General features: G+C 39.9%; 2 protein-coding genes across 3 annotated transcripts; one reads left to right on the forward strand and one right to left on the reverse strand.

Annotated features, from left to right (window-relative positions):
• Nucleotides 1-580: 580 nt before the first annotated feature.
• On the reverse strand, nt 581-15,773 carry washc4 (WASH complex subunit 4). Its single transcript, XM_079683592.1, has 33 exons — nt 15,615-15,773; nt 14,826-14,965; nt 14,666-14,719; nt 14,504-14,569; nt 13,101-13,146; nt 12,926-12,993; nt 12,759-12,841; nt 12,516-12,558; nt 12,322-12,425; nt 11,869-11,989; nt 11,549-11,672; nt 11,335-11,462; nt 10,869-11,029; nt 10,657-10,783; nt 10,267-10,392; nt 10,076-10,183; nt 9,804-9,950; nt 9,644-9,723; nt 9,093-9,198; nt 8,707-8,823; nt 7,536-7,704; nt 6,797-6,951; nt 6,640-6,714; nt 5,293-5,397; nt 5,070-5,204; nt 4,571-4,679; nt 4,405-4,471; nt 4,101-4,187; nt 3,597-3,744; nt 3,066-3,162; nt 2,768-2,964; nt 1,680-1,776; nt 581-1,608 (listed from the first exon to the last, which is right to left on the reverse strand). Exons 1-33 carry the CDS (start codon nt 15,673-15,675, stop codon nt 1,544-1,546), a joined length of 3,516 nt encoding a protein of 1,171 aa, XP_079539718.1. The 5' UTR covers nt 15,676-15,773; the 3' UTR covers nt 581-1,543.
• A 313-nt stretch (nt 15,774-16,086) lies between these two features.
• On the forward strand, nt 16,087-26,215 carry slc41a2a (solute carrier family 41 member 2a). Of its 2 annotated transcripts, XM_079683604.1 has the most exons (12): nt 16,087-16,213; nt 17,476-17,924; nt 18,163-18,270; nt 19,682-19,753; nt 19,911-20,055; nt 20,711-20,857; nt 20,987-21,065; nt 21,157-21,243; nt 21,423-21,502; nt 22,376-22,507; nt 22,785-22,933; nt 23,018-26,215. In XM_079683604.1, exons 2-12 carry the CDS (start codon nt 17,559-17,561, stop codon nt 23,192-23,194), a joined length of 1,542 nt encoding a protein of 513 aa, XP_079539730.1. In that variant the 5' UTR covers nt 16,087-16,213; nt 17,476-17,558; the 3' UTR covers nt 23,195-26,215. The 2 variants fall into 2 exon arrangements, with proteins under 2 accessions (XP_079539730.1, XP_079539731.1); XM_079683605.1 differs by lacking the exon at nt 20,987-21,065 and having other exon boundaries at nt 21,096-21,243.
• Nucleotides 26,216-26,541: the final 326 nt, after the last annotated feature.

Consider the following 26,541-nt stretch of genomic DNA (forward strand, 5'->3'; position numbering starts at 1 on the left):
ATATATATATGTGTGTGTGTATATATATATATATATATATATATATATATATATAGGACATCTATTTTGAAAAAAATGTTGCCCTGCCTTTAACCTCGTTTTTATGAGGTGAGCATGGATGCAATATGTGGACGCAACAGGTAATTTCCGGATCTGCTGGACAGGGTGTCACATGACACTGCGGGCACATCAAAAATAATAATACAACATTAAAAATGTAATTTAAGGAAAGGCCTGATTCTCACCCAAAAAACAAACATGGAGATCATCACGGAGGTATTTCAATCCGAGCTGCTGAACGGCAGCATTTCATATGAAATGGAAAAATTAGTAATTGAGGAGAAAAAAATAACCCAGACCAATCTTGTATTTTCTGAAGTCAAAGCTTCTTTTCTTTGTATTAAAGCAGAAAAGGCTTTCATTAAATGCTGCGTGTGCGTGTATTTTTGCTCTCTTAGGTAATTCGTAAAAATTGTCTATTACGTTGTATATACTACACAGGTTAAACTGGGAAACATTAGTTGAGAATGTTATCTGTGCTTTTACACATCTTAACTTTCATCGCAAACTCATTGAGACATTCGATTGAAAGTGCAAGTTTTATTTAGTCTTCAAAGACTAAAATACATTTTCTCTTCAAGCAAGTAAATTCATGGAATGCCCTTTTAACTAAATTGTGGCCTCATTTTCCCATGTACCAAATGATAGATACAAAATTGGGAAATGATAAACTTCCAGTGCTGCAGAGAATTAACTAAACTTGTAACTATGCTACACTCACAGATCAAGCATCTTGTGCATTAAGATTATTTTAAAACTAATTATCAAAACGAGTATCCACAGTTTAGAAAGGCACATATACTATAGTTCAGACAATGTATAAAATGGACAAAACAAAAACTAGCAGTAGACAAACATGGCACCCAAACGTGAGAAGATTATACATTGAAAACATTCTGAAGAGTCCTCGTCACTGTGCTATAATCCACAGAGGCATCAAGAACACAGCTGCCATTAAAAGCCATGGACATTCAATCACATTCAGTACATTGGACACAAAGAGTTGTAGCAAAGCTTTGAAATCAAAACAGATTCAAATTAGTCATTGATAGATTTCGTCTCTGATCAGCAGAGGACACACATACAGATGAGGCTTCTACTGTAGAAAAATAATCCAGTTAGTCCTGACTGGATGTATCAAAAGGTGGGCAAAAGAAAGCCTTCACTTTTACCTTGCACTTGTTGCACCGCCGTTTTTTCAAATTGCAGTCGTTTGTGTAAATGCTACAAATTCAAGAAGACATTTCGAAGCTGTTGGGGTTTTACATTGATGTTTCTGTACAATGGAAACAAAATCGCACATTCTCAAATGAAGATGATTGTTTTATCATGGGACGTTACCAATGTCTTTCAATTGTCTGTTTGTCCCTGAACTACACACACGTTTCAGTGCAGTCCGCTACTGTAGATCTTCTCTTCCCACTTCCTCTTCTAGCCATGTCACAGTACTCAGGTTATGAGTCTGCTGTTAAGGGGGGGGGGGTCACTTTGATGCAGGGTCAGCGGGGGTCGATCCATCTGAAAGAGCTCCTGCTTTGGAAGCTACTTCTGTTAAAAGAATGACAAGTGAGTCATTGCATTATTAAAAGACTCCATTAATCATCTCTACAGCACCTAACCTTTATCTTTCCTCTCCTGAATCTCCTCGGCGGCGGTCTTGTCCGCTCTGAAGAAGATCCGAGCACTGCTCAACGAGAAGTGGAGCAACTCGAACTCCTGAAGGGACAGGAAGACGAAGAGGTGAGAGGGAACCATGGCTCTACACCGGAGGTTGTCAGGTATAGACGTAAGCAAATGGAGTGAGGTTAAAGGGACAGGTGTTCTAAACAAGCAGGAAGTTAGTGATTGTCGTATTCCCTGCTGATTTGTTTTATGGACAATGGTCAGCAGCTGGAGCAGCACCAGTGTGTGACATGTAGCTCTTGAACGTAATTAACGTACTTCACAACCCGTACCTGTAAATTGCATCAAAGTTAGTATTCCTACTCTGAGCCATAACTTAGTAAGATATACATTCAGACACAATTTAACCTTTTTAAATGTAAACTGACTCTTCCAGAGGATATACATGTAGCAAAGAGCTTCATTACCAGTAAGCCATATTAGAAAGAGTCATATTAGCAATTAGCCAAATTAGCAAAGACTCAAGTTCGCAATTAACTACATTAGCATAAACGAACATTAGCGATTAGCCACAAATCGGTAACATTGCTTCCACTGCAAGATTGTCCAAATGACGTAATGTGGATTGATTTAAATTATAATAAATCCTGATGGAAGTTCGGCTTGTTTTGAAAAATGAATATACTTTTTGTCAGTTAACAAAACTTATTAAGATATGAATTCAGACACAATTCAACCTTTTTAAATGTAGTTTGACTGACTTTTCCAGAGGGTATAATTATCTCCGTTGTCTTTTATGAATAAGGTTCCATAAATCAGCTTCAAATCATAGAAAATACCCTCCTGAAATTGTCGGAAGCTGCCTGGGAATCCTTACATTTTTTAAGTTTTCTTCAGCATCAAAGCCACCTTGTGACAGCAATCTGCACATCCATGGGTAAACTACAAACTGCCAACATCTAATCCAATTTGTAAAAAATGTAGGCAAAAAGCCTGAGTCCATGGCAACATTATACTTCCTGTTTGAAACCTGAGTTAGATGGGGTTATTGTGTCTCCTGGTTGACATGACACAGGGGCTGTACCTGAAGGTAGACGTCCAGCCTCTTCTGAGTGAGGTTCATAGTCTGCAGCAGCTTCTCGTCCTGGCTGGCAGACTGGACGCTCTGCTCCTTCACCACAGCGTTCATCTCTTTCTTGTACTTATCTCTGACCGCCTGGAACCAGTGCAGAGAGTCAAACTCCAGGTACTGGTCCAGCAGCTTCAGGATGTACGCCACGCCTGAGAGCGAGAAATAAAGTGATTAAAGAGAGGAAGTGAGCAGCCACAACGCAGCACAAGGCATGTTGCATAGCACACGCTCATCCCTTAAGCCCACTCACCCATAGCAAAGCCATCGTCTGTGAAAGCAGCTCCAGTTTTGTTCTTCTTGTTGAGTTTCTCTTTGCAGCTGATGGAGTGCTCCACAAAATTCACCGTCTATGGGAGGGAGTTGTTGTTTCATTTACTAAAAGTGCATTATAGTTAAAACACTGAATAGAGTATTCAACAAAAGTTGCGTGGCATGTTGTAGCAAAGAGCTTCATTACCATTAAGCCATATTAGGAAAGAGTCATATTAGCAATTAGCCAAATTAGCAAAGTGTCATGTTCGCAATTAACCACATTAGCACAAAAAGCAACATTAGCGATTAGCCACAAATCGGTAACATTGCTTCCACTGCAAGATTGTCCAAATTACCTAATGTGGATAGATTTAAATTATAATAAATTCTGACGGAAGTTCCGCTTGTTTTTAAATATGTATTTATTTTTGATATATATCAGTTATCAATAACTAAACTTGAATTAAGACAAGAGGAGGAGGAACGCTAAATAAAGGCTGCAAACACATTAGAAAGTCTTGTCACTGACCAGAGGCGGCACGATCATGTAGAAGTTTCTCAGGTGCATATTCTTGGCGCTGCGAAACTCAGGTGCAAACACCGCCACCAGCATCTTGAAGTACTCCGTCCCCTCTGCAGAGTTGCTGGTCAGATCTCCCAAAACTGAATCTAGGACACTAGAAGAAGAAGAAGACATAATATGTACCTGTGCCTACCCCTTGTGTGTGAGGCATACCTTTACATTTGTGTTATAGCTGTGGCGCCCTCTGCAGGCAGAGGAGTGGAAATGCACTGAAAATATCTAGACAATGTTTTGACACATCTAAAGCACAGCCAAATGTGTGCTTGACAGAAATATTTAACCAAAAAATGAATTACACTATTGAACGCTCATTGGAGCTGACACTGGACCTTAAAACAGCCCAACATTTTTTGATTCTCATTATCTTCATAAAATAGAAATAGGGTAATGCTAGACGAATGACATTTTAATTATAATGTGCATTTAAGCGCAAGTTTTCAAATGTCGTACCTAGCAGCTTTCTGGGTCTCCTCTGACAGCCCCTCCTCCTTCACCAGCTCCTCAAAGTTCACTATGTCCTCCAGGTCAGGGACAAACCTGGGGAGACACCAAACATGCTAGTGAGATATGACGGAAAACCCTTACATGAGTTTAAATCAGATATACCTAGTATTTATGCAAACATTAATGTACAGAGTTAATCACATTTATTTCAGAGACTTTCCCGAAACATAGTTAACCATGGACCTTCATATTAACTTTGCCAGAGAGCACAAATATGTAGAAGCAGCACTTGAGACAGCTCTTTTTTTACCTGATGGCACTGCTGCAACAGTGAAGGCCTCCAGAGCGGATCATTCGCACATAGCCCATAGCGTTACCTAAAGAAAAACAGAGTATAAGTAAATTGGTGTTGGTTTACATTGATCTGTACCTGCATTTGATTATCTACCAAGGACAGATCAAAATGTATGTCTCACCAATCTGGCTGATGAGCTGTCTGAACTGGTCCAGGTAGCTCTGCCCGTCCGGAGTGATGCCCAGCTTCCTGATCCCGCGGTTAAACTTCTCCGCTCGCTCAAATGGATACTGCAATGGAAAACTATAGATGAAACAAGAGCTGGTGGAAGGGAGCAACGTTATTGTTTCTGGCAATGTCATAAAGAAATCACTTTTTAAAAACTTGAAGAGGATTAGAGGGCCAATTGCTTCCAAGAACAGACAATCTAGAAAGGCCCCTGTTCCTGAGGCTGGCTTTTTCCGAAAGTCCGTGTCTGTTTATATGAAAACTTAATAAGCTCATTCGGCAGCTTCATTTCATCTGAGCCTCTGGACTTCCGGGCTGGGGCTTTACAACCATCCGACCAAACAAAAACACAACATTTTCACAAGAGTTCCACCGTGCAAAATTCACCATCTGTCCATTGTGCTTTGTTTGAGTGACTGATGTGGTGAAGAGGCGCTGAGCCCCTTCCTCACCTTCTGATCCGACTGGTCCTTCGTTTCTCTGAAGAAGCGGATGTCCTTAATGAGTCTGGATTTGATGTGCTCGTCGTACATAAACTGACTGAAGATGTAGAACTTCTTCCGCAGGAACTGGTAGGTGAAGTTGACCTGATGGAAGAAGAGAGGCAACAGGTGATGATCTGAGGGACACACAGACGGACTAAGACACACACTCCTGCCTTCCCTCTTAACTCACCGTGGTGTTCATGATGCCTGTGCCGTGGGTCCGGATGGAGTTGGCGATGTGACGGATGTTGATGGTGTTCAAGTGCTTGTTGTTACTGGCTTTCTCTATGAAGATCTGTTGGGATGAAAACACTGTAAACCAGGGGTGTCCAACTCAATTTCATCGCGGGCCACATTAGCATTATGGTTGCACTCAAAGGGCCGGGTGTAATTTTAAGACTATATAAATATACGTATATAAAATAATGTATGATATTACATTATTGCCTCTGCTTTGGGTTATTATCGGATAGGGCAGGGGTCGGCAACCCGCGGCTCTCGAGCCGCATGCGGGTCTTTAAGCCCTCTGCTCTGGCTCCCTTGAGCTTAGACAAAAATAAGAAGGAAATAAAATAAAAGTATTTGTAGGACTATTTATATTTTTGTTGCATGGTTGAAAATGTTTCATATCTTGTATTTTGAGGTGATACTGTGACACATAAATAAAAAACTAAACGGTTTTAATTAGTTAAACTAAAATATGCGTCACATCCTGCTACGGTCTGCTAGCGCCTTTTCTTGCAGGCGAATAACCTGACCCCCAGCTCGATGAGCGAACTATGGATAAATCAAAGAAAATAAAAGTACCGGAGGAACACAGAGGGTTTAATTCTGCTTGGTTAGAGTTATATGCTTTCACAGCAAACGATGCTGGTTTACCGGTATGTTTGATATGTAGAGAGAAGTTGTCAACGGTGCTGCAGCCTTTACGTATCGAGGAACAACACGGGAGAGGAAGACAGCTGACGATCTTCAGTCATAATTCAATCAGTTAACTCGTTTTAGGGTGCAGCTATAGGTTTTATTTATTTCAAAGTGGGCCCATTTTAATTATATTCATTTTTCTTCAAATGTGCAGAGGACTCCCCAAGTGCTGTGTTTAATTTATTTTAAAGTAGGCCTGTGTATCTTTTTTTTATTCTCCTTATAAGAGTTCTTTGTTTATTATTAGAGATAAACAGTTTTCTATAATGTAATAAATAATAAATGCAAAACAACTGTAGTTATTGTCTATGACATAACAATATGCAACTTTATAAGCTATCAAATATGTTTTGCGGCTTCAGACAAAAACAATTTCTGGAAAAGGGGGCAAAATGGCTCTTTTGGTCAAAAAGGTTGCAGACCCCAGGGATAGGGTAATAACTTCAGAATGAACTACGTCTGAAAGCAGAAGTCTAGGGCAAATAATTGCCAGCCTCTTCAGTGCGGGTCACAAAGTGAGATGCATTGTGGGACATGTAGTTTATGGGCAAGGTGCTTCTGTAATGCGGCATGTAACCGTATAATAAACGTATTATATTCTATAAATCCATACCTGGTTGTTGAGGTTATAGAGGTAGCGTGACACAAAAACGTGAATGTTCCTCATGATTTCCAGAACGTCCAAACCCTAATAGAAAACACAGGGGATCGGTTAATACTTTGGATATAAACTCCACCTGTCATGATGTTCAGGCTGCAGCCACACCGACCTGCTCCAGAGTCTGGCTGGGCAGGTAGGCCTCCGTCATCGTGAGTCCATAGCGCTGCGTGGCGAGGTTTCTCATCTCACTGTAGGTGGCCCAGTCGTGCAGAGCCACAGTGGTTAGGTTGTAGAAGGTTTTATCCAGGTAGTGGGTCACATAGGCTGTACAGACGTTCAAATAAGATTTTTCATAATAAGTCACTTTCTCAATTAGCAGGTGTCAACTTCAGACGTGACATACAATTTTCTTGAACATATTCAAGTGTATTTGTGCTGAATTATATATATTTTTTAAAGTATGGCTATAAAATGTGGATAACAGTGTTGAATATTGCGATTATGATATTGCTTATGAAAAAGTTAACTAAGTTATGTCTGCTGGTGTCAGTATACCGCCTAAATGCAAACATACCCTTCTTTAACAAATTGAAATGAACACAAATGGCACCATAAAAAAAAAGAATTACACTTTTTAAAGAACACTTTTCTAAAGATACTCTTTCATCCAACTAAAAAAGAAGTGCTTTTGTAAAACTGACGTTGCTGCACTGAAACAGAAACAGCACTATCAAGCTGCCCACCTCAGCCAACATTCAATAATAATAATAAAACATTGAATGCATCTGAATTAGACATTAAATGAAAACTCATTCAAATAAGTGCAGTAGAAGCTCTTAGGAAATGCCAAAGAGAACAGGACTGAAATATGATATGAGGGTACATGTATGGAAACAGTTTCTCTTCACCTTTGATGAGGATGAAGCGGTTGAAGAATCGGATAGGTTTGATGGAGAAGAAGTGTGCCATGTCCTTCATGCCGACTTTGAAAGGGTTCCTGTCGTCCAGCTTCAGGTGTGTGTGGACAGAGAGACGCAGGTCCTTCTCTATCTCCTTACACAGCTTGTCCAGCAGGTGCTGCAAGGACAATGTTGAAATGATCTATATTACTGTATATGATCATGTGTTTTAAGCCATTGTTAGAAAAATGTCACTCGACACCAGGTTGAGAATCAATGATCAGGTTCTAATTTATTCTTGCAAGAAGGAGCAGAGTTAAATCACATACAAAGGATATGGGTTAACTCACACACATGAGGTATGTTGCTCAACGGAGCAGCAAAATACATCAGGCTTATATAGTCCAAAACAAAGGAGATAACAACAAAGTCTTAAATCGAGGTGGCGCTAATATCAGCCGCGGGTGTCGGAAAGTTGGGTCATCTGTGACGTCTTCTGGAAAGAGTCACGTACTTCCTTCACGCTTCATAGAAATGAGATATTTAGGAGACAGCAAGTCTGTCTTCTCAACAACCTGAAATGCCCTGCCTCCTCCAAGAAGAGGCAGCTGCAAGGTCATACACAGTTCAGAGCCACACATGATATCAGTGCATTAAAACAACCCAAAGAGTGGAGAAAACAGTATTTCTCCAACAGCCATGCTCGTGAGTTATTCATTTAGTGTACTTAAAAGAGGCCCATCTATGTCTTCACCAGCAGTTGTACACATTAGCATGTGTGCTAACTGCTTAATAAGGTCATGAAATCTAGGATCAAGTCAACTCTGAGGAGACAGAGGATGTAACATATATGACTGTATAAGGCTAGAGCATGTCTGCCACGCATAAGGATGCAGCATATGACTTTATAAGAATAGAACATCTCTGCCACGTACGCTGTTTCAAGTGTATGCGTCTCATCATAGAGCTGTACAGCAATATAATAATTAACGTCAACCATCTCTGTGTCTTTGTTTTATCGATTCCTCTTTGTCTTATTCTTTAATGTTGTGAGTGTTACATTGGATCCACGACAACAAAAAGATTTACAAATGAAGGTTAATGACTGCTGCAATGCTGGTGGTGTGTACACTTCCTCTTCCTGCCTCTACCATCTGGTTCCTCTATTTCGACCTCTCACCTCGTTGAACACGTCCATGATCTCCTTGTCGTAACTCTCCAGGAGCTGGTCACATGATTCCATGTGTTTGGCGTGCAGCATGGAGGGCACACTGTCTCTCAGAGCGCTGAACATGTACTGCTCCAGCCAATCAAAGACAGCATCCAGGAAGTGAGAAAAACAGAGCAACCAATCAAACACAGAAACTAACATTTAAAAGCATAAACATAGAGATAACATTTGATATACCTTTGTATATCATTAATGGTCTTTGTATCTGCTAAACCAGTAAATCCAACTTTCAAAACTCAAGGAGAAAGTTAGGTTTCGCCATAATTGATTTAAAAAAGGATCTTTTGGGATCTTGCAGACATGATTAGAAGTCTCGCTCTTGTCTGTCTGCTTACGTGTATTCGTGCTGCGTCCACGGCGTTGTCGTACACATCATCGAGGTAGATAGGGAACACAGCTCGGTGCCAGTAAAGGAAACTACAGTCACACTGCAGCTTCACCCTGAGGAAGAAACAAAAACAGTCCCTAAGTACGCCTAAAGTAGGTCAAAGAAAATATCAATTGGCTGACAAGTCCAAAATTAGCATCCACCAAGTATCAGATGACTGCAAGACTTTTTCACTAGATAATCGATGACAGTCAGCTGCCAAAGCGATTAATGGGTGAGGTGTCAGCATCTTCATGATTTGGTTTTACAAAGAGCTTGCCTTGAGCCTTTTCTCAGAACTACGAGGTGGTTTAGCTCATTTCCTACGAGGCATCACAAAACACCAAACTGCTGACTATGAAATGAGATGTTGTAAAGCTGTCACACAAAGCAGCAGCATCTAAACTTTAAAAGTTGTCTTTCTGCCTTGAGGGTTAAACAATTGTCCAGCTCTTGGCACAAGGAGCAAAAACAGATTGAAATGTTGTTCAACTCATTCTGAAAGAAGAAAAAGCCCACCTCTCACTCAGCTCGCTGATCAGATCCAGCTTCTTCAACACGAGCTGCAGTGGAAGCAGCTCCTCGTCTTTGAACGTTTTCTAAAAGAAAGCAGATGTTATTCGATATTAAGCAAAGGAACGTTTTGTATCCAATTAAGCACCAACTTATCCCAACATACCAGCTGCGTGCCGACACACAGTGCCAGAGACACCACGAGGCGCCGCTCCTTCGTGCTGGGTCCACTCAGAGCATTTTCTGCCATCACCAGAGAGGACAGCACATCCAGCCGCTGCTCACTGTACTTCTTATCTGAGATCACCCTTTTCTTCAGGGAATAAATACACAGAGTTAGTTCTCGAGTTAGAAAAATATAAACATTCCACTCACGTTACAACTGCATAAACTCCTCCTGTCAATAACAAGCAAATAATTGAGTGTGTTTGTCATTACCTTGGCGTTGCCGATGGAGTTGAGGGCCTGCGACTGCAGCTGCTGAGTGATGTGAGAAACAGAGTCTGCTACAACCATGGAGCGCCTGTGAAACGTGTGCTCCACAGCCTGAGAGGAGCCACACATCACATGAGCGTATTAGTTTTAATCAAACTGACAAGACACTGGTGGGAAAACAGGAAAACACTCACCTTGAGCAACTCCACCATTCGACACAGAGCTTTGACAGAAGTCTTGGTCATGGGCCGCTGCATCGACATGTACATGTTCATGGTGGTTTTGATGATGGTGCCGATGCTGTACGCATACAGAATGCCCTGTGAAGAACAGGAAGCGCAGAGGGAACTGTTAGTTAAGTAGTACAAAAAAAGTGTTGTTTTTACATAATAATATGTGGTCAGTTTATCATATTATAGACAAGTACTTATATCACTGAAACTTAGAGACAGGTATTTGGTTGGTCTTTGAGGAGAATACATGTGTATTCTGAGCATTTGCAGCAGAATTTCAAAGTGTAAATTGTGAATGCCATGTTACCCTCTGTGGTCCAGCTGGGCCTTGTTAATACTGTCAGCTCTTACCTGTACAAACACATTGCACCTGCTGTTCAGGTCTTCTGCCAACTTCTCACTTTTATGCTCCTTGGATATGATGGACTCCATCTTCATCATCCAGGAAGTTACAAACACGTAGTAGGACTGAACATCCCTGAAGAGAAGAGACAACAGTAACAATCAGATTCTCAAATATAAAAAGAAAAAAAAAGAAACACTTTTTTTTTGTTGCAACTAACTTTGTCAGTGTCACAGCTCTTTGCTGCAGGTAGGCGTCTCTCTGCGCTCTGATGGCCTGTAGACTCTTCTTATCCATCAGCTTAGCTGCAGCTGGGACTTTAGCGATGAGGAAAGTGTCGGGAAACCAGATGATGTTAGCAGTAAGAGTGACAGCTGGAACCTAGAGGGAGGAAGGAAGGAAGGGACACACACACACACACACACACACACACACACACACACACACACACACACACACACACACACACACACACACACACACACACACACACACACACACACACACACACACACACACACACACACACACACACACACACACACACACACACACACACACACACACACACACACACACACACACACACACACACACACACACACACACACACACACACACACGATAAATAAACAGAAGAAGATGAGGCAGTCGGATAGAGAACAAAGGCAAGAACCCATAACTACCTTTTTACAAACATCCAGCAGCGCCTTGTAGAACTTTTTGTCGACACTCCTGAAGATGTGAAAGTGAAGCACAAAGAGGCCACAGACACCTGCATACTTATCCCTCTGGTCAATCTCCGAAGGTTCCCCTGAGAACAACAAAAGGCACACAGACATAAAACACTGGAAGCTGCAGGAAAGCGCAAACCAGTTAATCCTGAGAAGAGAAACTGACCAATTTTGGACTCAATATTGGTGAATATGGTGCGGATATTGAGGGCAAACTCCTCTGCAAAGGCACTGTTTTTGGCAACAGATACTCCTTCCCCCGGATCGTCGAATCTCTGCTCCACACAGGCCTGTCAGACAGCAGCAAAAACCATGTTTTCAATGCCCCTCAGAGGACCTCAACACAATATTAGACTTAAAATGATCTATGCTCACAATGGAATTTGCATATAAGCACAAACTTGGAACCACCAACTTTTCAGCAAAGTCCTCAAACCAAGACAATGAATCCTACATCATAATCAAGGCCTGAAACAGTGGAGTCACCTGCAGTATCATGCCATCCAGCATCTGTCCCTCGAGCTTGAGCAGCAGCTTCTCGAATGGTTTCAGTTTCTCTTCAGGAATGGAAAATTTCCCAGGGTTATGGTGCACAGATTTCAACAACCTACAACCAACAGGAGGATGTAATTACAGAGGGCTTCATCCTAAATCATACATTAAACACAAGTATGTAAACGTTTATCATACACATACACTCATTTCTGGTTTAAAGACATGAAAGTAGGTTTAAAATGCAGAAAATGTAAGGTATCATAAATATAAATGTGTCTTAGATCAAATCAATGCACGTATATTTCAGTGAAATTGAAAACAACAACTTAACTAAAGCCACTGAGAGCTGTCCTTAAAAGTCATCCAGATACATTCAAATGTTGACATGGAATATTGGGAATGTCAGGGCCTTTCTTATTGGTTCCCATAACTGTGTGTGTTTACCTTTTATACATCTTCCAGTGATCTTTTAGTGTGCCGTGATTCTCCATGATCTCATCGAGTGTGAGCAGAACCACTAATAACTCCCCGAGGTGTTCGTACACTGTCTGCAGAGGGAACATCAAACAGACATGGTACAAATATTTAGAGATTGAGATACAGAGATGGAGAATTTGTTTCAAAAATCTTAAACCCACCTGAAAATGGACACCTGACGACTCAATGACTTTTGTTGCGCCCCTGAAATATGAGAGATGCTTTGTATTGACATTTTAACAGAGTCAAAGATGCAATAAGCACAACAACGCATTCTGTTTGTTGTTTGTTTCTCTGCTTCATGTGAAGTGCACAAAGGCTCTTTTGACGACGTGGGTTCTCGAGCCATTTCAACAAGCACAGTACGTTGACTGTGAATACTTGCTACAGTTGAAGGATCTTACTTGTTGCTGTTGTAGAGGGCAGCCAGCTGATGAACAATGTTGACCACCACTTCATAACATCTTGTCACAAAACAGGAAAGTTCCTACCAATGGACAAAGTGAACAACTATCAGTGTTTCTGGATTTCAATCAAATACAAGTGACGACATAAATGATCCATTATCTACCTGAAGGAATGAGATAAATCTGCCCATCTGTATCTGGGACTCTCCTTCGACAACGCTGGTATCAGACACTGTAACACAAAATAATTTATACGTTTTATAATAATTTAATCAACAATTACTGAGTAACACTTAGATTACATCTAGTGTAAAAGTAGATATTAATTGCTGACATTACCTCCCTCTCCATAGTACAATAAGCCATTGTAGAACTTGGTTTCTGCCTGCAGGGGGAAATAAATTAAAGGTAGGGTAGGTAAGTTTGAGAAACCAGCTCGAGTGCGCTAGAATTTGAAAATACACGACCGGAGAAAATCTGCCTCTTCCTTCAGACTTCCTTACAGAGCCCCTCCTCCAACACACACGAACGCGCACATGACCAATGAGGGCACGAGATAAGTTTGTGCAAAGATGGAAGGCTGACAGGCAGGTAGGCCATCCATTTATTTTAGCCGGGCCGGCTCAGATGATTGGTCGTGCTTTTAACAGTGCTACGGCTTCCACAGATGACATTTTTTAATGGATTTTTTGTCAAAGCACTTCAGATATTCATTGCTATCGGGATGTTAAGAGCATTCCATGGAATATAACAAAAAGTGTATCTCGAGCCGGTTTCTCAAACTTACTTACCCCACCATTAAGCCCACAGAATCAGAATTTGTATCTCACAGCACAGACAAGGGATTTCAACAACAGTTTGAAGAGATTTATTTAGACCTCTATGACTGGGTCACTGTTTTGTTTATGACATACACAAGCAGTGATGTGATACACAATCCTACTATTGGTGTCACACTATTCCACTAATCAGCAAGTAGCGTTCACATGCCAAGATATACAGTAAAACGCAAGATGACTGCAAGCTAGTAAACATGGATGCAAACAATGCTATGATTCTTTATTTATGATAGACTTTCAAAATAGGTATAGTACTCATTTTCAAGTAAACACATGCGTTTTGGGTTTCTCCAATCACATGTTTACATTACGCGTTAATGTTCAAGAAACTAATTACATTTAAATTAGGTTTCTCATACTTTGTGTCTGAATGTAGCTGTATTCTGATATGGAGATTGTGGTATTACTGTTTTAATAAAGTAATCATTAACTTTGAAATGTTACTTTTAACAAATGGTATCCTGAGTATGGAATGTAGTAATGGTATTCTTGCTCTCTTGTAACTCTTTAAAATGCCGTCTGTTTCTCACTGAAGGGGGTTCACTCAACAGCTTCAATATTGCTTTTAGAAAGCAACTGATTTGAAGTTGCAACAACGTTCCAATCTGCTCTAATTGGTCAGAGTGTCTGTGTATCTGTGCACACACCATCTGCATTGCCACTTTTTACCCATGTATTGTATAGTTGTGAGATCAAAACTTCTCATTTAAAAAACTGTTTCTTAATATGAGAAGTGTAAAACTTGTTACTTTCACAATATGAATGTAGCACCTGGGCCTGCTTTGAAATCAAAAGACATAAGCGTTCATTGTTTACATAATGGGACCTTCAACCAATAGCAGACAGACACAAACCAAACTAATTTCACATTAGCTCAGAGTGAAGTGTTCTGAGCAGGCTTACCTCATACTTGAGCTTCTTTACTTCACTACAGAGAGCAGCATATACTGTGATGACTTTGTTCAGAACCTGCACACAATGGAAGCAATATTAGCCATATCTAAACAAGTAAAATTGTGTAGATAAGTGTCTTGAAAACTAAAGATTTTGTGTGTTTCTATTTACCTTGTTGTCTGTTTTAATTAACTCCAATAAAGATGATTGCTCGTACGGGAGAAGCTGAAAGAGAGTAGAACATATAGGGAAGGAAGATGTGTGTGAATTGAGAAAGCACAATGTCAGTGTTTTCAGGTTGATGTACAAGTACTAGTGTTTGATGTTTTACCTTCAGGGCGATGGGGTCCAGAGTGAAATCCCACACATCTCCTATGGAGTCATCCAGAGCTTCCTCAATACCCCTCAGCTGGGAGGTGTAGTCCTCCAGAAACTTGCTGTAGTTCTTGAGTTGAACCTCTGTGTGTATTTCTGTAGGGTGGAGGGTTTGATCAAGTACACTGCAGCAGGCTATTCACTGTGATTTAAACACCAATGTTGTTACAGCTAGATTAGGGTAAATGTCCATTAATGCTTGCTCAAATGTGAACGTAATAGTCTCATTCGAGAAATAGATGCACAATCCTATCCAAAACAATTTCCTATCTGTGGGGGGCACTGCATAATAACCGCAGGACACCTTACACACAAATACATAAAACCCTACCATTGTCCATTTTGTTTTCTAGGAGGAAGTTAGTGTCCACTATTTTTGCAGTGTTTACTATAAACCACTGTCAAAATTACCCAAGTGTCATTAGGCTGTCAGGCTGATCAGCTGTTAGCTATGTGACTGATAGCCGTGAATAACGTTAAATAACTTTGCTTTTACTTCATTTTACACATTTACTTTTACATATCAACTGCAACCAGCACACTACGCGTTCAAGTATAGCAGATATAGTGAAATAATTTCAGAAGCTTTCCATTTTACGAGCATTAGTTTGCAATTGACAGTAGGAGTTGTTCTGTGGCAGCAAATAGACGGAGCCCAGTGGCTAAGCGTATAGCTAGCAGCGTAAGCTAGCACTGGAGGCTAGTTAAGTTTAGCACGTCGCTATTTATACAGGACTTTACTTACTTTGTGAACCGTCGTCAAAACGGTCAAATTCCCAGTCACTGGCGATTGTTTCTACAGCCATAATGCAAGACTCGGTGACCCAAAACGCTGCTGTTAAAGAGTGTTGCTACACGATCCCATGATGGGTCTCATGATTTTCGTGAATGGTTGCTAGTGCTCATGGGAAATGGAGTCCAGTAGACATGTCACTAGACAGACAGACAGATAGACAGATAGATAGATAGATAGATAGATAGATAGATAGATAGATAGACCCTGTATGTCAAGGGTCAAATAAACACTCCATGTGATAAAACAACATAACAATGACAATGTCACAGCAGGCCAATATTGGAAAGCTCCTAACAAATAACTGTTAAATATGTTTGTATCCTGCTGCCTGTCCACCGCCAACGTATTTGAATATGCCTACTGAAAATGTTAGATGGGGGTTACAAAGAGATATGCAGTGTGTGTATGTGTGATTGAGAAGGGGGAGTTGGGCTAAAGTCACACTGAAGACTCAGCTACTATTTAGTGGACGAAAGAGTCAACAAGGAAGAGTCACGGTTAGCAGTGCAGGGAGAGAACTCTTCTCCTCGTATGGTTCAAAAATAAGGGTAAGGCCCTTTTTTGTTTCATTTATTTGTTTATTTATCTAACTATTTTCTACATGTTGTTCATTCTATCGAATTGAAATATATAAAAACACATATTGACACATTGATTGTAGAAGTATGTGGGATTAGCAGATATGCTAAAGGAGCACATACACCAACATTTAAACTCAGCATTAAAAATTGATTTGGTATACAAATTGAAACTTTTTTTTTATTCCTAGTACTTATTTTGTACTTAAACCTTTGATTGTGATCTTGAAGATGATTAGCTCGACTGTAGAAATCCTTTCATACAGTTTGTTTGATGCACCATTCATTGAGATTCCCTCGTGAATCTGCAGATTTGTGAGCACAATATTCCTTTTAGATAACTTAGGCTGCTTAAGATTCAAGGTTCAAGGTTCTTTATTTTGTCATACGAACATAGTGTAGTTATGCCTATGAAAATCTTAGGTCACAGGCTTCTCCAACAGTGCAACACAATAACACAGATAAACAGAAAAATATAGTGAACCATGCAAACGGTAAAAAGTAAATAAACACAAACAAAATACGAAAAAGGGCAAAGTTGGAGAGGAGCCAAAAGACAATGCGCCCATCTTTCACCGGCGTATTATATCTTAGCCTCAAAGGATGAAATACGGTCTTGGTTCATAATAGTTAGGTTCTTGTTACCTTTTCTAGCAATTGTTGATGGTCAAGTTGACCATGAATATATGACGCAATGATGTTTCTCAATCATAATGTTGGTTTCTTTACTTCTTTAGCAGTCATTTTTAATAAGATTTATCTAAAAAGGTTGTAATGTTTTTTTTTAGGATAAAACGTTTTGTTCAGGGTAATGTTGATGCATTGTGATAAACAGTTGAAGCAGGTTTGTTGATAGGAAAATGATTGACAGTTACATATTTTGGATATTTTCTCGCTCTCAATTCGATAACCTCAGTTGCTTAGTACCTGGTCATCTCTTAGGAATTCCAAATCTAGAGCTTTGTCCTCCCAAACAATGCTGCCTCAGTGTTGCCGATGAGAACAGGCATGAAGAATGATAATGCAGCAATCTGTGCCATCAGATGACCCTGACACAGCCAAGCTTTCCACATGCCAAAGTTGCACACTTGATTTTTCATGGAAATTAAATGTGTGGTACACAACTTTATAACTAAATGCTGAGCTTCTGAATCAATTTATACAGCTTTTGAACCAGTTTTTTCTTGCTGTTTTATTTCTTCTTACTTTTGGTGTTTCTCTTATCCTTTTAGGACCGCTCTAACCAGTGTTGGTGCAACTGTTTCTCAGTTTGCAGAAGCCTCAGGAGTAGCAAGCATCCTGCCAGCTTTACACCATGGTTGGTCCCGAGGCACGCAATGACAAACTGTCCCCAAATGGCTCTGTGGGCAGAGGCACCATCCCACAGTACCCATCTGCATCTCAACACTCTGGAAGTCCACAACGTTTTATCTCTAATGGGAGTATTTCAACAATAAGCCCAAGTATCCATCATGATCCAGAGTACACTGAGACAGACTTTCTGCTCCCGAGTCAACTCTACGGTAGATCAACGCTCAGTAGATCCACAAGTGCAAAGGATGCGGGTGGCTCAGTTCCACCTGCTGAGTCCCTCCGCTCCATGCTGCTTCAGATCCTGGTGCCTTTTCTGTTGGCCGGGCTCGGGACTATCTGTGCTGGGATGCTGCTTGAAGTGGTGCAGGTGGGTAAACAAAGTAAAGGAGATGTGGTTTACAGTTAAAAGAGGTCATAATTTCTTGGCTTTACAAAATGTGGAAGCTAAATTGTAGAGATTGTATAAAGAACACATTCTAATTTTGCCAGAACGTTTTAATATAATTGTTACGTCTTTTATTATCCTAGGTGAAAATGAAGATGATTTATTCTGTGTTTGTGGTGTTGTTATTGGTTCATCCATATTACGTTTGTTTCCATGGCAGAGCTGGGACGTGTTCCAGGAAATCACAGAACTTTTTATCCTGGTCCCTGCAGTGTTAGGCATGAAGGGTAACCTGGAAATGACTTTAGCCTCGAGACTCTCCACTGCTGTAAGTGTGCATTTTAACACACACACACACACACACACACACACACACACACACACACACACACACACACACACACACACACACACACACACACACACACACACACACACACACACACACACACACACACACACACACACACACACACACACTGTCATTTAATCCATTCCTATGCTTTACCATGATGTACACAAAAAGGAACTTTTTTGTGTCTATATTCTTTATTTGATATATAATTACTAATAAACAGCCAGATTTAGAACATTACATACACAATTAAATACCAAAAACCAATGCAATAAAAAATAAGAAATGTAAAGAAATTAGGTTGGAGGTAAACAAACATAAATGGAGAACAGGGTAAGTTAGACCTCTTTCTCAGAATTATATTTTTGCCTCTTGCAACATGGATTTTCTCTCCTCTGTGAAGACCACGGCAGCACATCAACTCGCACAATGTCCCGCAGGACAAGTTGATAATAACAATAGTCCAACCTAAACATAAACTGAAAATAGGTTTTCTTGGAAGGGAAAGAATATGATGATCAAATAATGTTTGTTTTTAACAGCTGTGTAATATGGCTCCATTACTTTCGAAAAAAATTAAACACATTGATGAACAACACTGTTGCACAGGATAAGACTTTCATTCATTGGGATAAAAATAGGATGTTTTTTATTCAATTCCGTTCTTGTGACGTTGATGCTTTTAAGTGCCTTAAATTTGGAAACCTTTGTAGGTGAAAATAGTCTCAAGAAAGACACTTTTTACTCTGGTTGCTGTTTCATTTTATAAAAACAGCAGCTTTTAAACATGTCCATCTTTAGTAGGAACCACTAAGCGGAGGGATGTTGAAAAGTAATGACAGAATAGTAACAGGTTGGCCTTCGTGTGTCATTGAAGTTATTCTCAATGTATGTTAACAAATAATCCCTATATAGTTTGATTTTCTGTTGAAATGTATGTATGCTTGTGCAATTTAATTATATATTTATTTTCTCAGTCTTTTATCCGTTTTTATGCTTTTGTTGAATACGGGCCATATGTACGGTACTCGTAATAGATATAGTCGATTAAGCAAAGTCCAAAAGCGTTCTTTTTCATTGTTCACAAGGAATCTAACAATGTATTTGTTTATAGTATTTCTATTTATAATTGGATGTTTAAGTTGGATATTACTGGAGTAGAAGTTATTCACAGTTGTTGTTGATTCTGTTGTTTTAGCTGATGTTGTAACATTATAAACAATATTCATCCATTCATTCTTGACTTTGGAAAAACCAGTTGACAAAGAAATCAAATCCATCCATTAAGTAGCTCTTATGAAGCTTTTATTTATATCCCATGATCTTCATAAGCAAATCGAGTCTATCAAGTTTTTAATGTATCAGCCACATCTTATGTTTTCAGGTGAATGCAGGAAAAATGGAGTCCACCAGAGAAAAGTGGATGTTGATCATGGGGAACTTGGCGCTGAAGCAGGTACCTTATTTTCTTTCGGCTACAGCCGCTTTGTGATAAACTGTATCTATTTTGTCTGTCAAAAAACGTCCTTGTATCATTACTTCATTATTTCCCTCATGTTATTGCAATCTAACAAGTGTTGTGGGTATTTCTAACGTGCTCCTTCATTTGACAGCTTCAGGCCACAGTGCTCGGGCTGTTAGCCTCTTTGATGGCTACTGTGTTGGGTTGGATGGCAGAAGGACAGATGCCTCTACATCACATAATGCTCCTGTGTTCTGCCAGTGTTTCTACCACCTTCTTTGCTTCATTGCTGCAAGGTAACAACACAATCTGCTGTACCATTGAAACACCATCACAATCCATCTGTTCAAATAGTCTCTGCTTCACCCTTGACCTCAATCAATTCAGCTCAATGATTCATACATTATACAATGACAGGTGCTGACCTATATCCATTGTGTCCTGTGTTTTGGTCCAGCGGCTTGAAAAAACTGCACCATCTCAGGAAATTGACTATCTTTCTTGAAAAGAGCTGCTTTTCATGATGGACATTATGCTAAGAATGTGAGAATAAACAGAGGGAGTGTGGAGAGTCGCATCTAAGAAATTTAAAACAATTCTAGAAAAGTTGTGCAACTTTTGGGGACACAATGTCCTTTTATTAAACAACAATTTGAATTGTAGCACATGCTAATTTTCACAAGCTCAGTGCCACATATGAAGGTGTTTAGCTATAAATTGGGGCCTGCATTCACACAAGGTACTCATTCTTTCCTCTGCTGCCCCTACATCACTTTTATTTTCTTAACAATTAACATTGAAAATAAATAATACTAAAATTAAATTTTTAGGGCCCTTTTAGTTCCATTCAGGTTGAAATTAAAACATTTTTCCCACAGAATGAATGCCTTCCTTACCGATCCCATGTCACCTAATAAACTACGATTTTACATTGTTTTTATCCGGCTTTAGGTATTATTATGGTGGGAGTGATCCTTGGCTCCATGCGGATGGGAATCAACCCTGATAACGTGGCCACACCGATGGCTGCCAGTTTTGGAGATCTCATCACTCTTGCCTTGCTGGCCTGCTTCAGTCAGTGGTTTTTCTCCCTCATAGGTAAAAACAACAAGGACAACAAGGTGGTCTATTTAAATCGGTTTAACATACACCAGAACATTATGGAATAATGCTATACATTGGACACCCATGGATCAGCGGTCATGTAATTTTACTGTTGGCCAACAGATGGTACTCATGATCCTGGAACCAACTCATCCATAAGGATCATGAACCTAACAAAAACTGAATCCTTGTTGCAAATACAGGTATAGATAATGAGTTTTTGTCTTGACAGAGCTGTATCCCTACGTGTTGTACCTGGTGGATATGTTATTTATATGCCTGATTCCTCTTTGGGTGGTCATCTCCTCCAAACATCCAGCCAGTCAGCTCCTGCTCCGCACAGGCTGGGAACCAATCATAACAGCTATGGTCATCAGCAGGTACTGACCCTAGTCTTTACTGACCTTTCAGAAAGCATGCTATTATATTGAAGACTAGTTAACTACCTTTGTTTAGTTGTGGATTCCCAAAGTTATACATTCAGTAAATGATTAGTTAGTTTGTCAAAATGTAGAACTTTATAAGGAGGAATGCATGTTTTTGTCTGTCTTTCTTTTAGTATTGGAGGACTTATTCTGGACAAGGCTGTATCCGATCCAGACCTGGCAGGAATCATAGTTTATGCACCAGTCATAAATGGTGAGTCACCATCTTTTGGAAGGGCATATTGGCTTGAACTCGAGTATGTGAGAAGTATGGATCTCTTTCATTTTCTCCCCGAGGTCACTTTTTGACCTGTCTGCGACTGCTGAGTTGATTTAAGACACGGATCCAACCAAAATAGCAAGGTCTAACCTTTACCAGTCTCGGCGAAACAGGCTAACCAAGTATCAATACTCAACATTATAAGCCATTTAATTATTACCTGGAAAGGTGGAGAATATGTATGAGATGTGCATTGTGTAAAAAACTGCTTGTGGGGCTCAAAGTGCCACAAGCAGTATTATTGATCTCAGGAGAGCATAACACTGTGCAACTTTAACTTAAATTGCTAGATTGATAAATAGCACTAAAGGTAAAAGCAAACTTATTTTAATACAAAAGTGCCATGATCAGCTCCATCTGTTAAATAGATTTGAAAAAAAGTATTGAATCCAGCTGTTTCTGTGAGATCTGTTGGTCTGCCCCTCCCCCTGTCTGGTATTTTCATTCTCTGCGGCGGATGTTGATGCCCCAACCCCCCTCTGGAGAACTGCCTCTAGACACATTTTTCCACCCCAGATCAATGTGACTATTTGTATTTTAATTATGAAATTCCTTCTGCCGATGCATGAGTTATGGAAATGAGGGTTTTCATCAAGATTTGCAGCTGCCAAACACACCATTACCTTGAATCTATCAAGAAATGTTCTTAATGTGCAAATTAGAATTTTGAGGTGAAGTCGCTGGGAACTATGTCACTTTACAAAGTCAGTCTACAGGAAGTACTAATGTAAAATGTAAAATAGATCCCTTTATTGTAGTTGCTGTGTGAAGTCAGATGAGTGCTCTCTACATTGTCTTTCTTTTCAGGTATTGGAGGGAACCTCGTCTCCATTCAGGCCAGTCGTATTTCCACTAATCTGCATTTGAATTACTCACATAAAGAGGTACCTGAAGACCGTAAAGGCTGTTTTAGCCCTTGCCATACTTTCTTTGGTTCAGGTAAAGATCGATTTTTTATCACACACACACACACACACACACACACACACACACACACACACACACACACACACACACACACACACACACACACACACACACACACACACACACACACACACACACACACACACACACACACACACACACACACACACACACACACACACACACACACACACACACACACACACACACACACACACACACCTTAAAGGGAGACAGTGAAGGGAGCACACACTTACACACTCTCTGATGTTTATCTTTGTCATGGCAGGAGCAAACCATCGATGTGCTCAGGTTCTTCTTCTTCTGGTGATCCCCGGTCAGATTGTCTTCTTACACGCTATCCACCTTTTAAAAGGAGGCCACACTTTGCCCAGTGCTCTCTTTACTGGTGCCTTCGTGTCTGCTTCCCTGATTCAGGTGAGTCACAAGTAACACATGTCGTCATTTTTCCTCTGCACACTTAATTACTGTCTCACAACACCACTTTTGTCCATCTCTCAGGTCTTCTGCCTGCTTTGCATAGCAGACTGTATGGTCCACTTCCTGTGGCGTCAGGGTAAAGACCCCGACAGTTACTCAATACCCTACCTCACAGCCCTTGGAGACTTACTAGGCACAGTTCTCCTCTCTCTAGCCTTTGTCCTGCTGTGGTACGTTGGTGACTCAGGCATTGTATAGGTTCAAAGAAAGGAACATTTTGCAACAAAAACTCACTTATTTCAAAGAGATAACAAATATAAATGTAAAAGTAACTGAACATTTTCAACAAAGACAGTCATCTATTTATTCTTTACATTTTGTTTCACTTTGTCATAAGTATCCAACTAACAGATTTAACAAATGTGGTATTTTTTCACGTCAATTTATAATCCTCAATCTGCCGGTTTCCTGACAACATTGCCAGTCTTTGTTGACCTTACTGTATGTCCCCCGATGAACAACTTTGCTTGCTATTCAGTTTGGGGCCTTACAGGATGTTTATTAAAGCACTTTCTGTGTTTCACAGCAACTTGCCAAATATATGGATGCTCACAATAAGCTTAAGGCTCATATAGCACAGTAAGGGGCACTTCATTGTAGCAACACTTATTAAGAAACACGCTTTTGTGACCTTTTTCTCATTACACCAATTGTTATTATATATGAAACAAATAGAATGTTCCTAACTTAATACAAAAGTTTGGTAAAAACTTGGAATTTTTTTGGGGGAAACTTCTGAAGCAATTGGAGACAGGACTCAGAGAGACACGAGGAGAGCTGGTGCTTTGAGGGCAAACGCTGATGGTTTATTTGGAGCTTCGGCCGGAGAATTCACAAGACATGTCATGGGCCATGATCTGATCACACGATTGAGATGCCAAATCAATTCTGAGGGATCTCCTCTCTGGTAGGAGGTTTTAATTATAGTTCGCTGAGGGTAATCAACATTCTTCAATAGATAGACTAAACAGCTGATGAAACTGAATCACATTTGTTGTCGCTTATGGCTCGGGGTCATCTACACCCCGAGAAGGATGTGTTCCAGGTGTCCCACAACAATAACTATCTCTGACCGAGAGTTGCCCGGTCATAAACTGGTAACAACAACAAAATGCTAGGGCAGCCCCTCCTTAAGGGAGATAGCAGCTGCCCAAGGTTGGGCATCTGCGTCAGAGGACGAAGGAGGACATGCAGGGAAAATTATTCCCTGACAATGTATATCATTTTGGATAACAGGAAGTGTAACACTACTTGGTCTTCTGAATTTGTATTTCATCTGTTTGCTTTGGGTTCTTCCATTTGAATTTTGTTTCATTTGGATGTGGAGCTTGGCATAATGTGAGTCCCCTTTATCACCAATGACACAATGCAAAAACTTTCGCTTCATAAAAAATGTTTTACAAAATGAAAGAAGAACTGAATAATTACATATTGTTAGAAAAATATCATTCGTCACCGGCTTGAGCTTCAATATCAGGATACATGTATTTATTATCCTCTCAAGAAAATGGAAGTCGTTATCACATACAGAGCATTTGGTACAACTAGTTCCCAGAACAGTGTCCTTCACATGCTTAAGAGAGGGTGTTACACAGTCACAAGATGCAGGCATACCGGTTCAAAGCAGTATTCAATGTTTAGTTTAGATTAGCTAAGAGCCACGTCAGAAATGATCATGCTTGTCATATGTCTATCTCCATAGAGACTGAATCATCATGTTAATCACATACAGTAGCTATCATATGCCTACAACAGTGTCCTGACGCTCTTCTCTGTAATCATACATCCTTTCATGTACACAGCTACAGTTGGGCCTTGTTATCATGTGCTACTCTGATATTGGAAGAGTACATTCAGTATTTTCCCAACACATGTTTACATGTTGGTACAGAGATTGGTTTTCTTTTTATTCTTGTTTTAAATGTTATGCAAGGCTCTATAGATATTTCCATTTTATCGATAGACTTTGTAGCTTTTACATCTTTAAATACTGGGTGCAAATGGCATTTTTCTTTTTCATTAATGTTTTTACTTTCACTAATGTCTTTTTGTTACAATTAAAATATTTACAAATCATCTGAGTGAGAAGAAAAAGGTAAAATCAATAAGTTAATTTAAGTTGCTTTTAAATCTATGCATCATCTTCACAATTGCAAATGCAGACCATCTGCTCTTATCTGTTTGTTTGTTTGTCTAGGAACTTTTTATTCAGCTGATATTGATTTGTGGAGGTTTCATAATTCTTGTCTCCACATTCCATTATTAATGTTTTGTATGCTGATTTGATACATCACATTGTCAGCCTCTCCGGTTGATATTCTGGGCTCTTTCCACAAAAACGCCCTCCCCTCTGTTATGAACCTTGGAGTGACCTTCGATAACACTTTTAAATCCGACAAGCAGGTCAGCTCCGTAGTCAAAACCTGCTTTTTTTAAATAACACTATTTGCCAAGACCAAGTCATTTTCATCTTTTAACGACCTAGAAAGAGTTATTAATGCCTTCGTTACCTCGAGACTGGACTACTGCAACGCTCTGTATGTGGGTATGGACCAGGCCTCAATTAGACGCCTGCAGCTACGCGTCCTCTCACTGGCCACAAAAAGCGTGACCACATCACCCCAATTCGGGCCTCACTACACTGGCTTCCAATTCGGTTCCGAATTTATTTTAAAATCCTTTTATTAGTTTTCAAAGGCCTAAATGGACTGGCTCCAGTTTATATAGCCAAACTCCTCCATCGCCACACCCCAGCCAGAGCTTTTAGGTCTGCTGACTATTCGCAGCAGCTGGCCCTAGGCTCTGGAACAGTCTGCCCCTCCATGTGAGGTTAGCCCAGACCCTAGGGGTTTTTAAATCCTCACTGAAGACACACTTCTTCTCTCTGGCCTTCTAGTCAGAGCTCAGCATGATACCTGACATTTCCCTGTGTTTAGTCTTTATATTAATGTTGTACATTTCTTGTCCTTTCTTTCATATGTTATTGTAGTGTGCTTTTATTACATTTACAGCACTTTAAATGTGCTTTATAAATAAAACTTGATTTTATTTGATAACTATATTTATTATGCTTTTGTATTCTTATTATAATTTGATTTAAAGTTTTATATTTCTTTGATAAACTGTAGTTACATAAATCCTTACGATATAAGCCATGTCCGTAAAGACTCTTGGTCTGACTACATCCATGTGTATAAATAAACCGACTTTTGAGAATCATCTTGTGGTCTGATTAATATCCACTTCCTTTCGTTTTGTAGACTGTGTACAGGAAGGGAGATAACACACATGCTGACACACAGCTCTGCATTCTCACATACTGTGGTGTCCCTGTCAGGTAATCCTCAACATATAAGACTTGTGGGCATTGAAGTATTATTTGAATTATTTGAAGTATTAAAGTAACGTGTTATGGCAGGAAAGTTCAATCTGGTATATTCATTTTAATGTCACCTTATATATTCGTGGGTGTTAAATTTGAAAGTACATTTTTTCTGTTTAAATAATAGAGGCTTTTCATATATTCCTGAAACAATGTCCCACTA

Source organism: Notothenia rossii (assembly GCF_949606895.1).
Source record: "Notothenia rossii genome assembly, chromosome: 5".
NCBI classification, from domain to species: Eukaryota; Metazoa; Chordata; class Actinopteri; order Perciformes; family Nototheniidae; genus Notothenia; species Notothenia rossii.

Coding starts and splice junctions, on each gene's coding strand:
- slc41a2a (XM_079683604.1), top strand. CDS start 17,559: ATGGTTGGTCCCGAGGCACGCAATGACAAACTGTCCCCAAATGGCTCT. Junction 22,508..22,784: donor CCATACTTTCTTTGGTTCAG/GTAAAGATCGAT, acceptor TTGTCATGGCAG/GAGCAAACCATCGATGTGCT. Junction 22,934..23,017: donor TGTCTGCTTCCCTGATTCAG/GTGAGTCACAAG, acceptor TCCATCTCTCAG/GTCTTCTGCCTGCTTTGCAT.
- washc4 (XM_079683592.1), bottom strand. CDS start 15,675: ATGGCTGTAGAAACAATCGCCAGTGACTGGGAATTTGACCGTTTTGAC. Junction 9,199..9,643: donor ATCAGCGAGCTGAGTGAGAG/GTGGGCTTTTTC, acceptor TTTCTTCCTCAG/GGTGAAGCTGCAGTGTGACT. Junction 3,163..3,596: donor ACATGATCGTGCCGCCTCTG/GTCAGTGACAAG, acceptor TCCCTCCCATAG/ACGGTGAATTTTGTGGAGCA.